The following is a 17372-nucleotide window of genomic DNA, read 5'->3' on the forward strand; positions in this document are numbered from 1 at the left end:
TTTACTTTTTACCCCCCCTTGACTAGCTTAAAATAATTCTAGATTTTTAAGTTACGGCTGCAAGGTGACTGTAGTTTCTCCTTGTCTAGAGGTTGTTTGAAGCTTTCCCTGGTGAAACTTTGATAAATGCCATTTGACTTCAGTAGATGTTACTGTTTAAAAACTCTACAGAAAATTACCAAAGTGGGTTTTTTCAAGCGCACACAAGCAACTGGACTTTTTGACTTGCTCCTCTCTGCAGGATCTCTTCCCTCCAGTATGAGTCAAGGTTCTTAAAGGCGGCTCCCTTCCAGGTTATCGTCTGCCCTCCACCCATATGGCCCAGTCCCAACCATAAACACAAGTTCCCACACACCAAGACTGGGGAATATCTATCAAGTTGCAATTGAATGCATCCTTTAATCCAGCAATTCCACTGCTAGGAATTTACCTCCAGATCAGCATCAAGGAAGTTGGATAACATTTGTATAAAGATGCATAGTAGTACTGTTTGCGGCAGCAAATTGGAAATTACCTTCAGAACCAAGTAAATTATGACATATCCAGCAAGATACTGTAAGACTAAAGATAACGAGGTTGCCCTGCATGTGATGTGAGAACATCTCACAGTACAAAGCATTTTCTGTTAAGACACATAAGCGAATAGGAGAACTTTCCTTATGGAAAAAAAAAAAACTTGTTTTCAAGGGGAGTGGGGAGATGACTTTCACTTTTATCTGAGGTTTCATTTTCCAACCTTAAAGGCGGGTAAGTTTACTTTGTAAGATTAAGGCTTTCTTCTTTTTAAAATCTCAATTTAATTTTTTCAACTATTTACTTAAAAAAAAAAAAAACAGACTCTTCAACTAGATCCAGCTTGCTTGGGTAGAGCCCATGAAGGATGCCACCAGGTCTCCCAGATTCTCAAGACCCTTTCATCATTTCCCAATCTGCAGCTCTGGCCCACATCACTCGTCAGGGCTGGACCTGCCCCTCTGGAGGGGCCGCAGCTGTGTCCTGGCCGGCCTGCCCCTCTTCAGAAGACTTGAGTGTGAGGGAAGCAGACACACCCCAGAATCCCAGAAAGTGCTACGTTTATTTTCCAAACAATTTTATTGAAATGTGCCAAGAGTACACGGACAGCACAAATGTATGAACAGGAAAAAAAAAAAAAAAAGTCACATGTACAATAATTTTTTAAAAGTGAAGGTTAATCTTGGGAGATAGCAGTTCCCCTTCCCCTCCCCCTTTAGACTTCCAGCGTTTCCATTATGGTTAAGCCTCTACTAACCTAGTATTAAAAAAAAAGGAATACAGGAACATCTGCAAAACAAAACAAACAAAAGAAAAAAACAGCATAAAGGAAAGAAATGTTTTCCTGCTCAGATGGGACTCTCCATAGGCACCTAATTAGGAGGCGTGCTGAGCAGTGGAGAAACACAACTTCAGGGTGTAAGGGTATGGCCCATCTGCAAAAGAGAGGACAGAGGTGTAACTGGGCCCCTCTCTGGATGCTCCCCCCACCCAGAGTTCCCCTGGTTTTGCACACATCTCTCATTTTCTGCAATTCAACTGCAAGGGTCAAACTCACTCTTCACTGCCACTTTTGAGACTCAAAAACAAGACTAACACACAAGGCATTTCTCCTCCTCTTCAATTCCATGGAGGATCCCATTCCCAGTTTTTCAGCTGGCGCACAATAGGCCTGCCTAGGAACTGGGTGGGCAAATTTTACCTGCTGGCTATTACAGCCCCTTTTCCTGGGTACTGAGCCAGCCTCTGATGCACAGAGAACGGCAGCTCCCTGGAGGACAAGCCTGAGCAACTCCCGAGCTGGCAGAGCGGGTGGCAGCAAGCAGCTAAGCTGGCCCTCCCACATGAAACATCAGGCTGCTCTCCTGGCGACCAGGTCCCACCTGCCTGTGTCAGTGACAATAAGGAAATCCCTGGGGCCCTATCTTGATGGCAGGAAGGATGGTTCTGGCCCGAAGCGAGCCAACCCATTAAGCAACAAGGGGGATGCATGACCGCAGGACCCACAGATACTCACTTGGGTTTTTCATCTGATAATGGTTCAGGAAGCCCAGAGTCTCCAGGGCATCACTCTTGGATTCCCACTCCAGCAGCCCAGAGGAGCTGCGTTCACCTGATGGGAAAAACAAAGGTTTGAGGCTGACCTGAGCAGAAGCCAGGGAGCTGCCCATCTACAGTCAAGGAATGGGGGAGGAAGGTGGAGCAGTTTACTCACTTTTGCCTGAGAATACTTTCACAGAAGATGGCCGCTTCACTCCCAGCTCATCGCAGATCTGCAATAGAAACAGAAAACAGACTCAAAGGACTTCCCTGGTGGTCCAGTGGTTAAGACTCCACGCTTCCACTGCAGGGTGCACGGGTCTGATCCCTGGTCAGGGAACTAAGATCCCGCATGCTGCATAGCCAAAACAAAAACAAAGAACAGACAGACTCAGAAACACAAGGAGTGCCACATGGCAGAATTCAAGCACACCACAGCTGAACACTTGGATTTTTCTGGACAAAAGAGTTCCTAAGCTTTTATCACACACTCTAAGGTGTCCCTGTAACCCCCGCAAAGGTTGAGAAACACTGCTCTTAACTATTTTGTTGCCTAAAACCGGGAAACTGCTTTTTAAATTTCCCATCTTCAGCTGTTATTTGGGTGTGTTCTGGCACTAGGTAAATGTTTGCTAAACCGAATAGCAACACCTCAGGCCACAGTAAGGCCCAAAGTCCAACTCCACAGTCAGACTTCCACCCTTCCCCAAAGCTGCCGCGGTTCCCTCTGACAGCACCATAATGGGACCCTCCCTTCTAATGTCATCTAGGCCCCAGACGGCCTGACAGTGTGGATGTTTCGAGATTGGACTCCAATCACCAGTCCGTCACCCAGACAGGGAGCAATGTTTCAAGGCAAATGAGCAGCCACTCTGACTTGCCAAAAATACAAGCAGCATAGCAAACTCCACTGTTGCTGGAAGTTTGGTGCCATTCTGAGCCTTTCTCGGTCCCTGCTATGTCCCTAGCACCCAACCCAGAGCCCAGCAGAGCAGCTCAATAGATATTCGTTAAAATTCAAAAATGAATGGCCTCCTCAGATGGCCATGCTGAAGGACCAAGTCCACGGCACCCACCTCAAAGAAATTCTCCTCAGTCACCTCCAGAGGGGCATTGAAAAAGTGTAGCACGTTGCTAGGGTGCTGGATGCGGTTCTTGGCTGCCTGCTCTGGAGTGGAGAACCGATTGTTCCTTGACTCACTGAAGTCTTTGTAACTGCAGGACCCGTCTTCTAGCCCGTATGACTGACCGGGCATGATGGCTGGTTGCTTGGAGACACTGTAGGAGGGAAGGGGAGCCCTGTGTCAGACCTCAAGTTGCCCCCCACCTTCTACTGTGGCCTCCTTCCTGTCTGACAGCACTATATGCCTCAGAAGGCACTGCTCCACAGCTGAGGAGAGGCCGACACACTTTTGCCCACTGCTTCAGAAGAACCCCTGGGAACACACCTGCATGCCCAACTCCAGCCTGGATAAGCACTTGGTTTCTCTGTGCTCCTCTGACCTCTGTCCAGAGTGGGCCCCACTCCCCCTCCCGTCTCTCCTCCGTCCCTCTCCAACCCTCCCCAAGCCCGAGGAGCCTGGGTACCTACCAGACATTCAGCTTCTGCCCAAACATGAAGTTGTTGTTGAGGTGAGTGATGGCCCGGTCCACAGCATAGCCATCAGCCATCTCCACCATGGCGGCCCCTGGCTTGCTTTTCATGAATTTCACCTTGAGGAGAGCAATCGTATCAGCACCACCGCCCAGCTGTCAGAGACCCTTCTCCTGTCCCTTCCAAGTCAGTTAGGAAGTCAACTCCTGCTCTGGATCGAGGCTTCCATTTCCTCACTTGTGAGGAGTCAGGAGAACACAGGAGCCTGTCTGGCCCACAGCAAGTGCTCAGCCCAAGTTGGGCAGCAAAGACTAGGCAGTCTTTCCCTAAGCTCAGGACCTGATCCCTGAGTAGGTCATTTAACGAAGCACAACAGAAAACCAAGTATGGTGGGAGAAAAAAAGCAGCTATTTCCATCAACAGACATATATACAGATACTGAGTCATGACTATGTGGGTTATGTTATAAAAACACTAAGAACAGTAGTGTCAGCTCTGAGTCCTGCTTCCACATAAAGGTTAAGTGAACCTGGGCAAGTTATCTGCCCCCCATGCTTTCACCTCCCCTGCTTGTCTCATTAAGAATTCTTGTGAGAATGAAACAACTTACAACATTTAAAGCACTTTTAACAGTGGTACAAAAAAAACGCTTGACACGTTATTAGCTGCTAATGTTAATGGGCCAGGCCAGGGGCTGTAAACTCAAAGGCTTCCAGGACCCAGATGGGTTTGACAGAAGGAACGACCTAGTCTGAGGTGGACAGTCACCAGACAGCCCCAGCCAACTTCTCCCAGGCACGGCAGTAAGGCTCAGTGTTGCCATATCATCTGAAGTGTTCCATAGAAAATCCTTACATAATGATCTTTAACTGTGATGGGTAAATTTATACACCATAATATTTATGTAATATTAAGTACTAACACTTTCATGTGATAAAGTCTTTTTTTTTTTAAAATAACACTGAAAATTTAAAAAAATAAAAAAATAAACCACCCACATAGCATGAGGACCAAATAAAATCCATCTGCAGTGTCACCTGATTAAACTAGTTACCCTCTCTGGACCTGCTTGCTCCTAAAGAGGCTCCTTCCCCATTCTTTGCTCACTGGGGGGGCCAAAAGGTCGGGGCCTCCCCTGGGGCTGCCAGGTCTATAAGGAAAGCAGTGGACCTAGTGGAAGCTCACCTTCTCCACATTGCCATACAAGCAGAAGACATTGAAGACCCGGTCACAGTTCATCTTAGACTGATCCAAGCCATAGACCATGAGCACAGGGCTGTCGGCGTGGGGGCCATACTCGGGTGGTGGGGGAGGGGGTGGGGGGTGCCCATACTGGGGGCCGTAGCGACTTGGGCCCCGGCGGTGACCCCCCACTGGTGGGCCCATCCTTCTCCCTTCGTAGTGAGGTGGGGGGGGCCCGTAGCCCTCATCATGGTAATGGCTGTGGTACCCACCGTGGGGCCCTCCTGGGGGGTGGGAAGGAAAGAGAGGGAGGACGGGTGAGAATTTGCGCGGCGGGCGGCGGGCAGGGGCACATGAGCCACGGGAGTCCACGGAGGGGAACCCCCTGCCCTCACCATATTCTGCGGGGTGATCTCCCAGGAGAGGGGGCTGCCTCTGGCGTTTGTTAGGGTTGCTGCCAGGGTCACCTGCAGACAGAGAGAACAGTTAGAATCTAACTTGGAAAAAGGTATCTCTCTCCCTCCTGACTACAGAGGCTGATCTCAGCGTCCCTCAGCTCCTGAGGGCCTGGGCAGTGGCCTTTCCTTCCTCCCAAGGGTTACTGGGGCTTCCTTCCTGTGGCCGGGCCCAGGGTGGGCATGAAGCCCAAGCCTCAAGGGTGGAGCCCACTGTCCCTCCCGCCGCCCACTCCAAGCAGGCTGCTTTCCTTCATCCGTGAAGGATGAAGCCAGGTTCCGGGCCTCTCACCTTCCCGAGCTCCCTCGGGAAGCTCCCGAGCTTCCCCTCTGGGGAAGTTGCAGCCACTATGGAAGCTGATATGGGGGCCGGGAACAGATTTCTAAAATAACTCCCAATGAAGGGAGAGGAGTTAAGAGCCAGAAAATAACACAGGGAAGGGTAGAAAAATAAAATTGGGCCCACAAAGCCCCAAGGGTCTAAGAGTGCTAGGGCCCACTCTCTAGAGAGAAGACTTTCTCAATCTTGGTACTAGTCACCCTCCCCTCTAGTCACATCCACCCCAAGAAGAGGGACTGTAGGAAAGGACAAACAGGGCGACATCAACATCAGTTCAAATGAGCAGTCATGTACAAGGCATCAACAGTCTCAGACAATGGCGCAGTTCCACCCCGCCCCAACCCCAGCTGCAGTTCATAATCGCTCCCGTTAACTTAGCACTTGAGTGGCACTGCGCTAAGTACTTTACAAACAGACATCACCGTTTCTTAAATTCCTCACAACAACCCTATGAGGTAGGTACTATTTTAGCCCCGTTTTACAGATAAGGAAAATGAGCACTTAACTTTTAACTGAGCAGTTATAATACAATTTGGCCCAAGGTCACAAAGCAAGTTAGTGGCCAAGCTGGGACTTGAACCCAGGCCTGGTTGACTCCAAAAACCCAGGGCTCGGGACCACTGCCCCTTCCTGCCACCCGGCCTGGGTTTTGTTTTCCAACAGTCATTACAAAGATGGAAAAGGGCTACTTACAGCAGAAGTACAGAGTACAATGTCCATTTGTCACAAAAAACAAATCTGTATTTTCTCTTACCATTGGACGCTTCAACAGTGAGTTAGCACAGTTCTGAAAGATGGCGTCCCATCAAACATACACTGCGACCCTGCATCACATGGTTTTACAGTCATAAATACAAGTTACGGTACACATCCGATACAACTTTTTAAGAATTGTTTTAAAAGTCAATGTTTTGATTAAATCAAAAATGGCTCACAGATGTTCTGTCCTCAGAAGATATCAGAAAAGTGGAAAATAAAGGTGTATGAAGTGGATAGTGTCCCTCCATGTTGTCACCTCCTCACATTGTGTGCTGCAGTGCGGTGCTTCTGGCTGTGTAGCATTCCGTGTGCGTGTCTCCTGGTTATGAGGTGTGCCAGTGGCCCCACTATGCCCGCGCTTTTGGCCTTGGGAGCACTCCCAGTTACCCGCCAGCAGGTAACTGTGTACCTCTGAGCTGTTTGGCTGTTTGGTTTTAGGTCTGTTTTGGTTTTTTTGATTTTTTGCTGCTGTTGTGGTTTAAGTTTTTGGTTTTTTTTTGGTTTCTGATCTCCAGTTGGTGCAGATTATGTTGGCAGCCGATGACTGCAGAAAAAATAAAAATATCAAAACAGAAAAAAAAAAAAAAAAGAAGGCCCTCCCCAAACCAAAGGACTTAAAAAACGAAAAACAAAAAAAACCAAACCCACATGGCGAGGAATGGAGAGGATCCTATTGTCTTGGAGGCCCATGGAATCTACTTCAGTCTATGAAACGTTCTCCGAAAAGAGCGCCGCTGGCTGGCTGGCTGGGAGAGCTCTGTTCTCTGTGTTTCCTACTTCTGTGTACATTTTCGGGTTCAAGTTTGCTTGGATTTTGACATTTTTTTAATGTTTAGTAAAAAAGCAGTGTCTGCTGCCATGTTGCGTCTCTTTCTTTGTCTCTGTCTGCCTCTGTGCTTGTAGCTGTTCCTTGGAGCGCGGTGTGGTGTTCTTGATGTAGTGAGCTCAAGTCTGCGGCTGTTTCTGGGGACGTGGTGGAGGCTGCGTGTTCTGTTCTCTCCAGGAAGAGCTAGTGGTTTCTACCCTGTGTGTTGGTGAGCAATGTGCAGAGGCAGAGCCGCTGAAGTCTGGTTCCCAAGGGGGTGGCGAAGCACCTCCCTCACTCCAGGTCACCTCAACAGCTCTCGTTTTTGACCCCCAGCCTGGGGGCGGCCAAAGCTGAGAGGCATCAAAACCAATACACAGCCAGCCCCTGCCACTAGCCCCTGCCGGTCTGCACATCTTCTATTTATGTTCCTTGGAGAAGAAATGGTTGGTTGCCGTGTTTCTGTTAGCAGTCATGTAATGCCATTGCCCGCTCTGGTACATTCACTCGGTCACCAATTTGTCTCTGACCTCTGGAGGGGGCAGCGAGCCCCAGAGCGCCCATTGTGAGGGTCCTGGGGAAGAGTCTAGCCCACCCGGCCCACGGCTTCCCAGCTGCAAGGGCGAACAAGACAGGCCTGCCTAGGAATGGGGGCCTCTGGCCTCCCAGGGCCTGTGAGATGTCAGCAACCAGCCACCTCCCTCAGCCCATGGCCTAGTCCGACGTATCAGACCAAGACAGAAACAGAGATGGATGGTCTTGCTGAGGGGGCGCCGCTGTTTTTCAAAGGCAATGCTCCACCTCTCCCTCCTATCCAAGGCAAACCATTCTTGACAGATTCTAGGAAGGGGGTTGTCCATTTGGGCCCCCTGCAGAGATGTTGCATTCCCTCTACAAGTGAGGTGAGGCGTGTCCGCCCTGCTCCAATCCAGGGTGTCTCACCTCCACAAGGTCAACTTGCTCAAAGGCTCTGCTGCAAGGGCCTGGGAGCCCTCGTCACATCCCCAATCTGTCCCCCCAGAAGCAGACCCTGTCAAGAGTGGAGAGCAAGAGGACCATTCCTGGCCCAGTGAGAATGGGGTCAGTGACCCTAAGCAGGCTCCTAGAAGAAAAGCAGCAGAATCCGTTTGGGAGCTGCTACTGGTTTGTAAGCCATTGCCGTGGCCTGTGCTCAGTGAGGCCCTGCTCCCCACCCCACCCAGGCCTCTGCCTTGACCCTGCATCCTCTGCTGCATCAAAGGGCCACAAGCAGCAGCTAGGACCTACAGAGGCCCCTCATTCACCCCCTCCCACTGGAGTGTATCTTCCAAGAGCTGACCCCCAAGGCCCTCCCATGTCCACAGGAGCCCAATGGCATTACATAACCCTGAGTCCAGGTCTATGAAGTGCGCTAGTCAAGTGAAGGCAAGGCGGGTATGTTTAAAACAAAGCTGCCGTCAGGATTACCTTGTCCACTGAGGTTGGGGTTGGTGTAGTCCCAAGTATCCTGATCATTCTTGAACACATTTAAGCGTGTAGGCTGCAGGGACAATAAAAAGCTTGAGGTCAGCCAGGCTCCGGGCTCACCTAGGAAGCTGACAAGGGGCAGCCATTTCCCAGACCTACCTTCGCATACTCAATCTTCAGAGTGCAACAGCCTGAGTAGATGTCAGCCCCATTGAGTGAGGCCTTGGCCCGCTGGGCACTCTGCACAGAGTCAAATGTGAGTAGAGTTAAGGGAAAGTCCCATCCCAAGAGCTCTCTGAAAAGAGCTTCAAGTTGCACCAGAGAAGGATGAGAACAAGTAGCACCCCGAAGACTGCTCCAAGCGGGCTTCGGGGTTAGTTCACTGCCCACAGCCACCAGCCACTTGTACAGACACAGCTGGAGTGTGGCCCCAAATGCGCAGACACGGCCAGAGCTCCTCTGAGACCTGTACTCCCCCGTCCTGCCCCATGGCAACAACCTTCTCTGCCAGCATCACAGGCCAAGCCACCTTCTTCTTCAGCCTCATCCTCCCCCTCTGCTTCTACACGCCTTGACTAAGCCTGAACAATCTCTGAAACGTTAACCAGATTATACTCCTGCCCTGAAAACCCATCAGTGACTTCCCGCCACTGCACCCTGACCCAAGTTTGACCCCACTGCCTGGGATGCCGTAACTTCTTCCAATGTCCTAAGGAACCCTCTCCCCCTCGTCAGCTACTCTTCAGTTGTCAGGTTGTTCGCCTTCTCCAACACTAAGCTCCTGCCCACCTGAGGACCTCTGCAGATGTGGTGTCCTCAGCCTGAGTACCAGTTCCTACCTCTACATGGAAATAAGGAGAGCACCTCTTCAGAGACCTTCCCAGAACCCCTGTGAATTCTTTCCTCTTGCATCTCATGGCACACTCTTCCCTTCACACTTTAAACCTCGTACTTTCACACTACACAACGCTTGAACACGTGTGCGTGTGTTTTAGCGGCACCGACTCTCTGTGCAGTTGAAAATCCATGTATTTAACCAACCACAGATGGCATAATACTGTAGTATACATTTAGTGAGTGAGATTCACCTTAAGTGGACCCCCCGAGTTCAAATCTATGCTGTTCAAGGGCCTATTTAGGTGTGATTGTTTATTAACCATCCCTTCCATGAGACCATGGGCTCTATGAAGGCATCTGGCACATGGCAGGCGTTCAGGAGACACGTGCTGGTTGAAAAGATGGATTCCTACCAAGCCCTGTGAGCTCCCATGTCAAGGAACACCCATTTCCCAGCAAAGGATATTCCACCATAGCCTGGACTCCATTCTTCCGGAAAATGACAATTCTCTGGACAGGACCACAAGGGTTACAGATAGTATAAAGAACATCCTGTAAAAACCAAACACAGGCAAGATGAAGGGACACTGGCAGGTCAGTCTGGCTCATGGGAGAAGACAGGGAAAAAAGGCAGGAGGGAGATTCCATAGGAGAACCTAAACGAATAACCACTGGCACGCACCGTGGTAATCGAATAGATGGGGTTCAGGATGGTAAAGAGAAGCACACTGTTGACGCTCCTGGAGTCATCCGAGTCCCCGGGGCGGGAGATTTTCTGGCTGGTAGAGTAATTGACAAAAGCTGGGTGGCCCGCAATGTAGATCTGGTTGTCGGCTGCGTAGTTCACGGCGTTGCAAGCCCCCAACACATCTTCAAATTCCACCAACGCTTGTCTCTTTTTAGGCATCACCACCACATAACTGGTAAAGAGAACACAAGTTGCAATCCTCTCAGGGGGATGGAGACAAGAGTCAGAGGACAGCCTCAGTTATCTGCGATCCGACTCCTCCCTGGCCTCTGGACTCCTCTGTGCCAGTCATGGTTTCTTGACCTGAACATCCCTTGCCGTAAGTGGCACGACAAGCAAAAGAGGTGTGTGTGGCTTTGGCATCAGCTTCTCTGGGAAGCCTTCCTTCCCAAGCCCTCACCTGATTGAGTCGGATGCCTCCCACAGACAGCTGAGTTTCCCCTATCACAGTGTTGACCACTCTGGGTAGGCAACTGTCTGGGAGGAATCAAGACAGTGGTGTTCACCACTCTATTCCCATTACTCACCATGTGCCAAAATTACAAGGCAGAGAAAGAGGAAAAAAGGAATGAGAAAAAAAAAAAAAAGGAAGGAGGAAAAGACACAGAACTTGCTGTAACTTATCCAAGGGAAAATGGCTAACCCCAGGAGTAATGGAGCCCCAGAACCTAGCTGAAGGAACGTGGACCAAAATGGCCAAGTTACTTCTAACCAGAAACCCAGTTACACTCAGGACACCAAGGAGTTAACTCATCTGAATACCCAACCCCTGGCCTCTGAGCTGAGTACCTGATGGGTCCAAACTCCTGCAAGGCCTCCACAAGGTCAGCTTCCACCACGCCGTCAATCAGGCCCCTGATGTGGACAACTGGGGAGGCGGGGGTTTTGTGCGGGTCATCGTAGTTCTCCTGAGAAAGGAAGCAAAAACAAGACTTCACTTTCTGTTGTACAAGACAGTGGATTACTGGCGTCTGTGCCACTGTGGACTCAGACAGATAAAACATTCGAGTGTGTCACCCAGAAAAGACATACAGGGCAGGCAACTAGGGGCAGCAATTCAACCAATCACCCCAAAAGGATTCTGGGCCAGCGGAACAGAAGGCCTGAGTGTATGGCCACATGCCTAATGGCTCTTACTGTAGTTTCTGAGGAAGGCAAAATGGAGGACCAGACAAGTCCCAAGTCCCATCTTACAGTCTTCCCAGCACCAGTCTCTTCCCACTGGTCAAAGAAATGTGGGAAAAGAGAGGCTTGGAAAGGGGACTCAATTTTCTGCTGCATTCACCCAAGTTTTTCTGCCCCTCCCTAGTGGAGGAACCTACCATCACCACACAGCCAAGCACTGCTGTTCCCCACCACTCATCCCCAGGTCCAGCAGGTGCCTCAGACACTGGCATCCAGGCCAGTCTTGACTCTGCCTCTAGTCTTTACTCTCTCACCAAAATCTGTATTGGAAAATACTACCTAGGTCAGACTAACAAAAGAGAGAGTAAAGTCTTTCAAAAGAAGAGAAAATCCAACCTGTACCACTAAAAATCAAGACAGTTCCCTTCCCAGGGGAAGTATCTTTCCACCCACAGACAAAAGTGTCTGGGAATCAATAAAGAGCAAAGTAACTTTCTCCACCTCTCCTGGGCTCTGGGCCCAGCCTCCAATGTGAGAACCACCAAGCAGAAGCCCATGTAACATGGGCAGAATTGGATTCTATTTCAGGAATGAACCACACAAACCACAGGAGCCACACCCGCCTGATGGTTACCAGCTCAGTGATTTGGAGTTCCACAGCCCTAAATTCTAATCCCTGCCCCTCCTCAGACTAGCTACAAGACCTAAAGGAATTTACCTCGCCTCTCTAAAAGGGGAATAGTAAGCCCATCGCTTACCTCATAGAGGAGTGTTAAGAATTCAATTAAGATACCTTTCAAATGCGTGCAACAAGGCCTGGCACGGTTTAAATGCTAGTAAATCATGGCTACAGAGCGCCGCTAAACCGTGGAAAACTCTGCAAATGGCTGAACGAGACAGGGCTTCAGGAACTTCCAAGGAGGCGGGAATGGGCTCCAAGCCAGGAGTAACAATTGGTTGTCTTTTCCGAGCAGGAGACGGAAGAGGCTGAATCCCTTACAAAGTGCCCACCCCTCAGGGAACATTTTGGTTCATCAAACCTACGGCATCCAGTTAACCCTCAGAAAATGTAAGCAAACTTGTGATAACTCGAAAGCTTGGTTCAACTTCCAAACGGCTAAAAAGACCTCTCACAACGCTTTCTTCCGGTTTTTAATGCCCACAAAAATGAGGCAGATATTCTGGTCTGGGGGAATATCCTCAAAGAAATCAATTTCTGTACTGAGACAAACCATGACGCTACAAAGATCAAACAGCGATCAGGCAGATACCCCACTCAGGCACGGAAAAGACTACCGCCCACTCGTTCCCCGCTCACGTGGTGCCCCTCCCCCCCCAACCGCCCACAAGGCCCGGGCAAGAGAAGTGCGCCTGCGCATGAGGCCAGAAAAGAAAATGATAAAGAAAAAATCGGCCCGACCGCGTGCCCGGCCCCCACAAGCCAGCCCGCGGCGCCTGCGCACTGCGCCACCTGCACCGCGAGCAGTTTCCTCCGCCCCCCACACCCCGCTCTGTAGAGCGCGCACGCGCAAGCGCCTGTCCTCGGGCAAACTCCGCCGTTTGCCCAACGCCTGCCCCTCCCCCACCCCGTCCACGGCGCGAGGGCCTGGGCGCGTGCGCAGAGCCCCCCCTCCCCAAAATAAATGCCCTCAACGTGAGAATTTTCCCCTCCCTTCCCGGCCGTCTCCGGCGCTTAGGGCCCTGGCCTCACCCCGCCGCCACCGCCCGCCGCCCCGGCTCCTCCACCGCCGCCGCCGCCTCCATGCTGGTCGCCAGCGTTGTCAGTCTTGAGCCGTTTAGGGGCCCGGCCGCCCTCACTGCCGCCGCCGTAGTAGCGGCCACCGCCGCCTCCGCCGCCCGCCGCCGCCATCTTCACCATCGCTCCGGACCGCCTCCGCTGCTCGTCCGGCTGCTGCCTCTGCTCCAGCCTCCGACGCCGCTTCTCCGCCCGGGGCAGCAGCCTCCGCGACATGGCGGCCCAGAACCCGCCTCCCCCCGCCTCTCATTGGGGGAGGGACACGCCCGTCACCCGCCGCCCCCACCCGATAGGGGGAGCCACTGGTCCCGCCGCTGGGGGAGGGGAAGCCTCCATATGCCTTGCGCACCTATTGGATAAAGCCCACGCCGTTCTGCAGGAGTGCCCGCCCTTGTTTGTCTGGGACACTCCTTATAGGCGATCGCTTTCTGCCAGTCATTTCTCCGACCCCGCCGCCTTAAATTAAACTCCAACTTGATTGGTCAGATTTCTGACACTGCCTGGCGTCGTTAGGAGCACCTGATAGGAGCGGCGCTCACCACTCTCCCCAAAAGCCCCGCCTCCTTCCCACTTTCATTGGTCTTCTCGCTAATCCATCAAACCGAAAGCCCTTAGTCTTCCGTCACAGCGGCTACCTTCCCGCGCCTCTCCGCAAGGAACCAAGGAGGCCCCTCCCTTTTGCCTCTCTCCACTGGCTACTGCAGGTGTCCATCTTCTGCAAGACGCCCGATTAGTCAGTTGAGAGTGGAAAGAGTCCTCTCACCAGACGGTAGGACCACTGGTGGCCCCTGATTGGGTGAAAAAGGAGAGCCCATCCCTGACCCGTAGGCGCTCTTTGGCGCAGTCTAGGAAAGGATCGGAGGAGAGAACGCATGCGCGAATCGCTCTCAGGCGCCGCTGGAGGCGGGGCGACCCTCTAAAGGAGGGAAGGCCTGAAGTACCCTGAGTCTTTATTTACCGCTGTAAGCAGCCCCGCAAGGGCAAACTAAGTTAGAAGGGCAACTGCCAGTGCAGCTCTGTCCCCATCACTATATTCTATTCCTCTCCATCTCTAACCTTCACAACGCCAGAGAAAATTTTTTTGAACCCAATCTGACCCTTTCCTTCAGTATAAAACCATTTGCTGTTGCCGACTATCTTATGACCCAGTCCAGCTACCACTAAATTCAACCACAAATAACTCCTTTCAGTTTGCAGAAAGGGCAGGATCTTTCGCGCACCTCTGGATCTTTGGCCCGAGCAGGCCTTTCCACCTGGAAAACTTTCTCCGCTATCCCTCCTGCCAGAGCTAAAGAATAAAATTCTCTTGTTCGTGCTCTGCTCACTCTGAGAAGCGTTCCTTGTCCCTACCAGCCCAGACCCTCGGCTTCCCCCATAATAACGCCTGATCGCTCAGGCCAATGGTTCTCACGCGACAGCCCTTACTACTCTGGGTCGTCACAGTTTGGTGGCTGTCTTTTTCCGTAGCATGTAAGTGCTTGTGTGAGCAAGGGAGCGGTGGTCTCTGCCTCGGCCTTAGTGAAGCTGGCCACCTTACCAAGCTCCAGGTACAGCACTCGGTACAGTGCCAGCACTCTGCAAAGGCGAGTAGTTAAGAGTATTTTAAACGTCTGGCGGGCCTTGTTTCCTCCGAGGCAGGTAGGGCCACCCCGCAGAGAACACCTTCCCAAGTCTCTAGGGTGCAACGACGCCCAACAGCCGGAACCTGGGGGCGGGGCTGGGGGGCTGACCTAGGATCCCGCCCTAAGGGCTTTAACGTTATGGGGCTGCCTGCTGGGGGGGGAGGGGGAAGAGGAGGAGGGGACGCTGCTCTTAGCGAGGAGACAGACGTGGGAAATGCGGGGACGCCCCCCAAAGATGCTCTGGAACCTTTCCACTCGGGTGAAAGGGGGTTCCCGAAATAGGGGTCCTAGTGGAAACTAAGTTTGAAATGGGGTCTGTGGCACTAAGAGAGTGGGACCGTCCTGGTAGGTCCGCGGGTTTGAGGAGATACGAAAGTTGGGGTGGGCTGGTGGAGATGTAAATCAGCTCCCAGTCACCCCGAAAAGATCCGAAAGAGCCGGCCGAACGGAGATGGGAGACGGCGCAGCGCCTCCAACACGTGATCAGTGCGACGGAATTAAGGCGGTGCGGCTCCGACTGAAGGGCGGGGTCGCGAGGTCCAGACGTCAGAGGAATGCGGTGGGGGGAGGGGGAGAGAGGGGCCCCTCCCCTCCCCGCCCCCGCGCCGGGCCCGGACGCCCCTCGCGCCGGCGCGCGCCGACGGGACGCGACGGAACCGTCCCACGCGCGGCAAGTTCCAGGCAGCTCGGCCGCCCGAGCGCGCCCACGGCTCGCGACCGGGCTGCCGCGTTATCTGCACACCCGCGCTCCCGGCCTCCGCCCCTCCCCCACCCCTTGCACACGGGCCGCGGTCGCGGGCCCCGGGCGGCGCCTCCCTGGGATCCCCCCTCACTCCTCCCTGACCCCTCGCCCCCAGCCCCTACCAGTTCGGCGGCGAGCCTGGCCGGCCGTCCGAGATCGAAAAGAGAGCAGACACTGGGAAGTTTTGGGGGAGGGAGGGGCGGGACTTAAAGGGACCACGACCTCTTTCCAGCCCGGGGGGAAAAAAATGGGGAGGTAGAGGGGGGAGATCCGAGAGTTGTTCTGCGGTTGAATGGAGGAAACAACGCAAAAAAGGAACGGGAAGACTCCGCGTCCCTTTTCCCCAAACATCCCCAGCCCCTCAATACCCGCCCCCCATCCCTCACAGAAAGTCGCACAGTTGTTTGGGAATCACGCCTCATTCCTCCTGGTCAGCCAAGTGTTCTGTTGGTTGAGGTAAATGTTGGGGTGCACATCGTACAGACGGGGAAATGGGCTCAGGGGACGCTAGCGACCTACCCGGGATCCCACCGATTGTAAGTGGCATATAGCAGGATTTGTCTGCCACCAAAGACACATAACCAGTGCACTGCAGTGCCTGTTACACGGTGATGGGGTCTGCAATATCCCTTGGAGGTTAAGAGCATGAGTCCCGGGGTCAGACTGCCAGCGTTCAAATATGGACGGTGCACCTACTTACTCTGTGGCTTTGGAAAAGTGATTTAGCATTCTGGGGCCTCTGTTTCCTCATCTGGTAGGAGGTTGGTAATAGCACCTGCAACGCTGGATGGTCTTGAGAAGTGCTGAGAATGTCTGGAAGCAGAGGGGACCTCAGGTCTACCTCCATTTCAGAAATTGAAGCTCAGAGAAGGGAAAGACCAACTGAAATTCACCACATCATCTGAAAGAACAAGTCCTCCCTCCTTAGGGCCCCCACGGCATAATCCAACCCTTGTGGGCCCATCCAAATCCATGCCTAACCCTTTCCACTTGTCCTCTACATGGCACAAACACTGGTTCTCCTTCTGTTCATCAGATACCTAGAGCTCATTCCTGACTCTGCACTGGCTGTTCCCTCTGTCTAAAACACCCTTCTCCCAGATCTTTGCTCCTCATTTGAGAGGCCTTGGCTCACATGTCACCTCCTGAGCACCCCAGCCTAGTTAGTCACCATACACAGTTATAATCCTGGCTTCCCATTTATCTCCCTCTTTGCTCTTATTGCCATGTGAAAACAACCAGTTATTTAATTTTTGTCTCCTCAGTAGAATCTGGGCTCTTTGGGGGCCAAAAGTGGGTATGTTTTCACCCCTCTAAAGACCTACCCTGGGGTCATTCACTCATTCATCAGATGTTTATTGAGCTAACACTCTTTGGGGCATCTGGGATAAAAATGGTGAACCAGAGAGGAAAAAATTCCCTCCTTCCAGGGGTTCCATTCTAGTGAAAGATGCACAATACATCAGTAAAATATGTATCAGAGGTGATAACTGCTATGAAGATAATAAAACAGGGAAGGAGGGTGAGGAGTACATGGGGGCAGTTTGCTCAAAAGGGTATTCAGGTGAAGCCTCACTGAGAAGGTGACATCTTAGCAAAGGTCTGAATAGGAGAGAGAGGAAGTCACGTGGATACTGGGGGAAGAGCATTCCAAGCAGAAGGAACATCCAGTGCAAAGGCCCTGCGGTGAAATGTGCCTGGTGTGTTCCAGGAATTGCTAGAGACCTTTGTGGCTGGAGTAGAGGAAGGGAGGGGTAAATGGGAAGTGATGACATCAGAAAAGGGGGAGAGGGCAGTCTGTGAGGGTCCTCCTGGGAGGGGAGGACTTTTACTTTTACTCTGAGGTGAGGCCACAGGAGGGTTCCGAGCAGGTAAGGGCCCTGATCTGGCTCAGGTGTTCACAGGAGCC

At 52.2% G+C, this 17372-nt stretch overlaps 1 protein-coding gene across 4 annotated transcripts; it reads right to left on the reverse strand.

Annotated features, from left to right (window-relative positions):
* Nucleotides 1–1073: 1073 nt before the first annotated feature.
* HNRNPL (heterogeneous nuclear ribonucleoprotein L) lies at nt 1074–15642 on the reverse strand. Of its 4 annotated transcripts, none has more exons than XM_082606193.1 (13): nt 13055–13343; nt 11008–11126; nt 10153–10390; nt 9935–10022; nt 8793–8887; nt 8634–8706; nt 5224–5295; nt 4832–5112; nt 3644–3765; nt 3129–3330; nt 2228–2285; nt 2030–2125; nt 1074–1302 (listed from the first exon to the last, which is right to left on the reverse strand). In XM_082606193.1, exons 1-13 carry the CDS (start codon nt 13313–13315, stop codon nt 1277–1279), a joined length of 1731 nt encoding a protein of 576 aa, XP_082462319.1. In that variant the 5' UTR covers nt 13316–13343; the 3' UTR covers nt 1074–1276. The 4 variants fall into 4 exon arrangements, with proteins under 4 accessions (XP_082462319.1, XP_082462318.1, XP_082462320.1 ...); XM_082606192.1 differs by having other exon boundaries at nt 1074–1448; nt 13055–13342; XM_082606194.1 differs by lacking the exon at nt 13055–13343 and adding an exon at nt 15586–15642 and having other exon boundaries at nt 1074–1448; nt 4832–5295.
* Nucleotides 15643–17372: the final 1730 nt, after the last annotated feature.

The sequence above is a fragment of the Mesoplodon mirus genome (assembly GCF_964341445.2).
Source record: "Mesoplodon mirus genome assembly, chromosome: 19".
In the NCBI taxonomy this organism is placed as follows: domain Eukaryota; kingdom Metazoa; phylum Chordata; class Mammalia; order Artiodactyla; family Ziphiidae; genus Mesoplodon; species Mesoplodon mirus.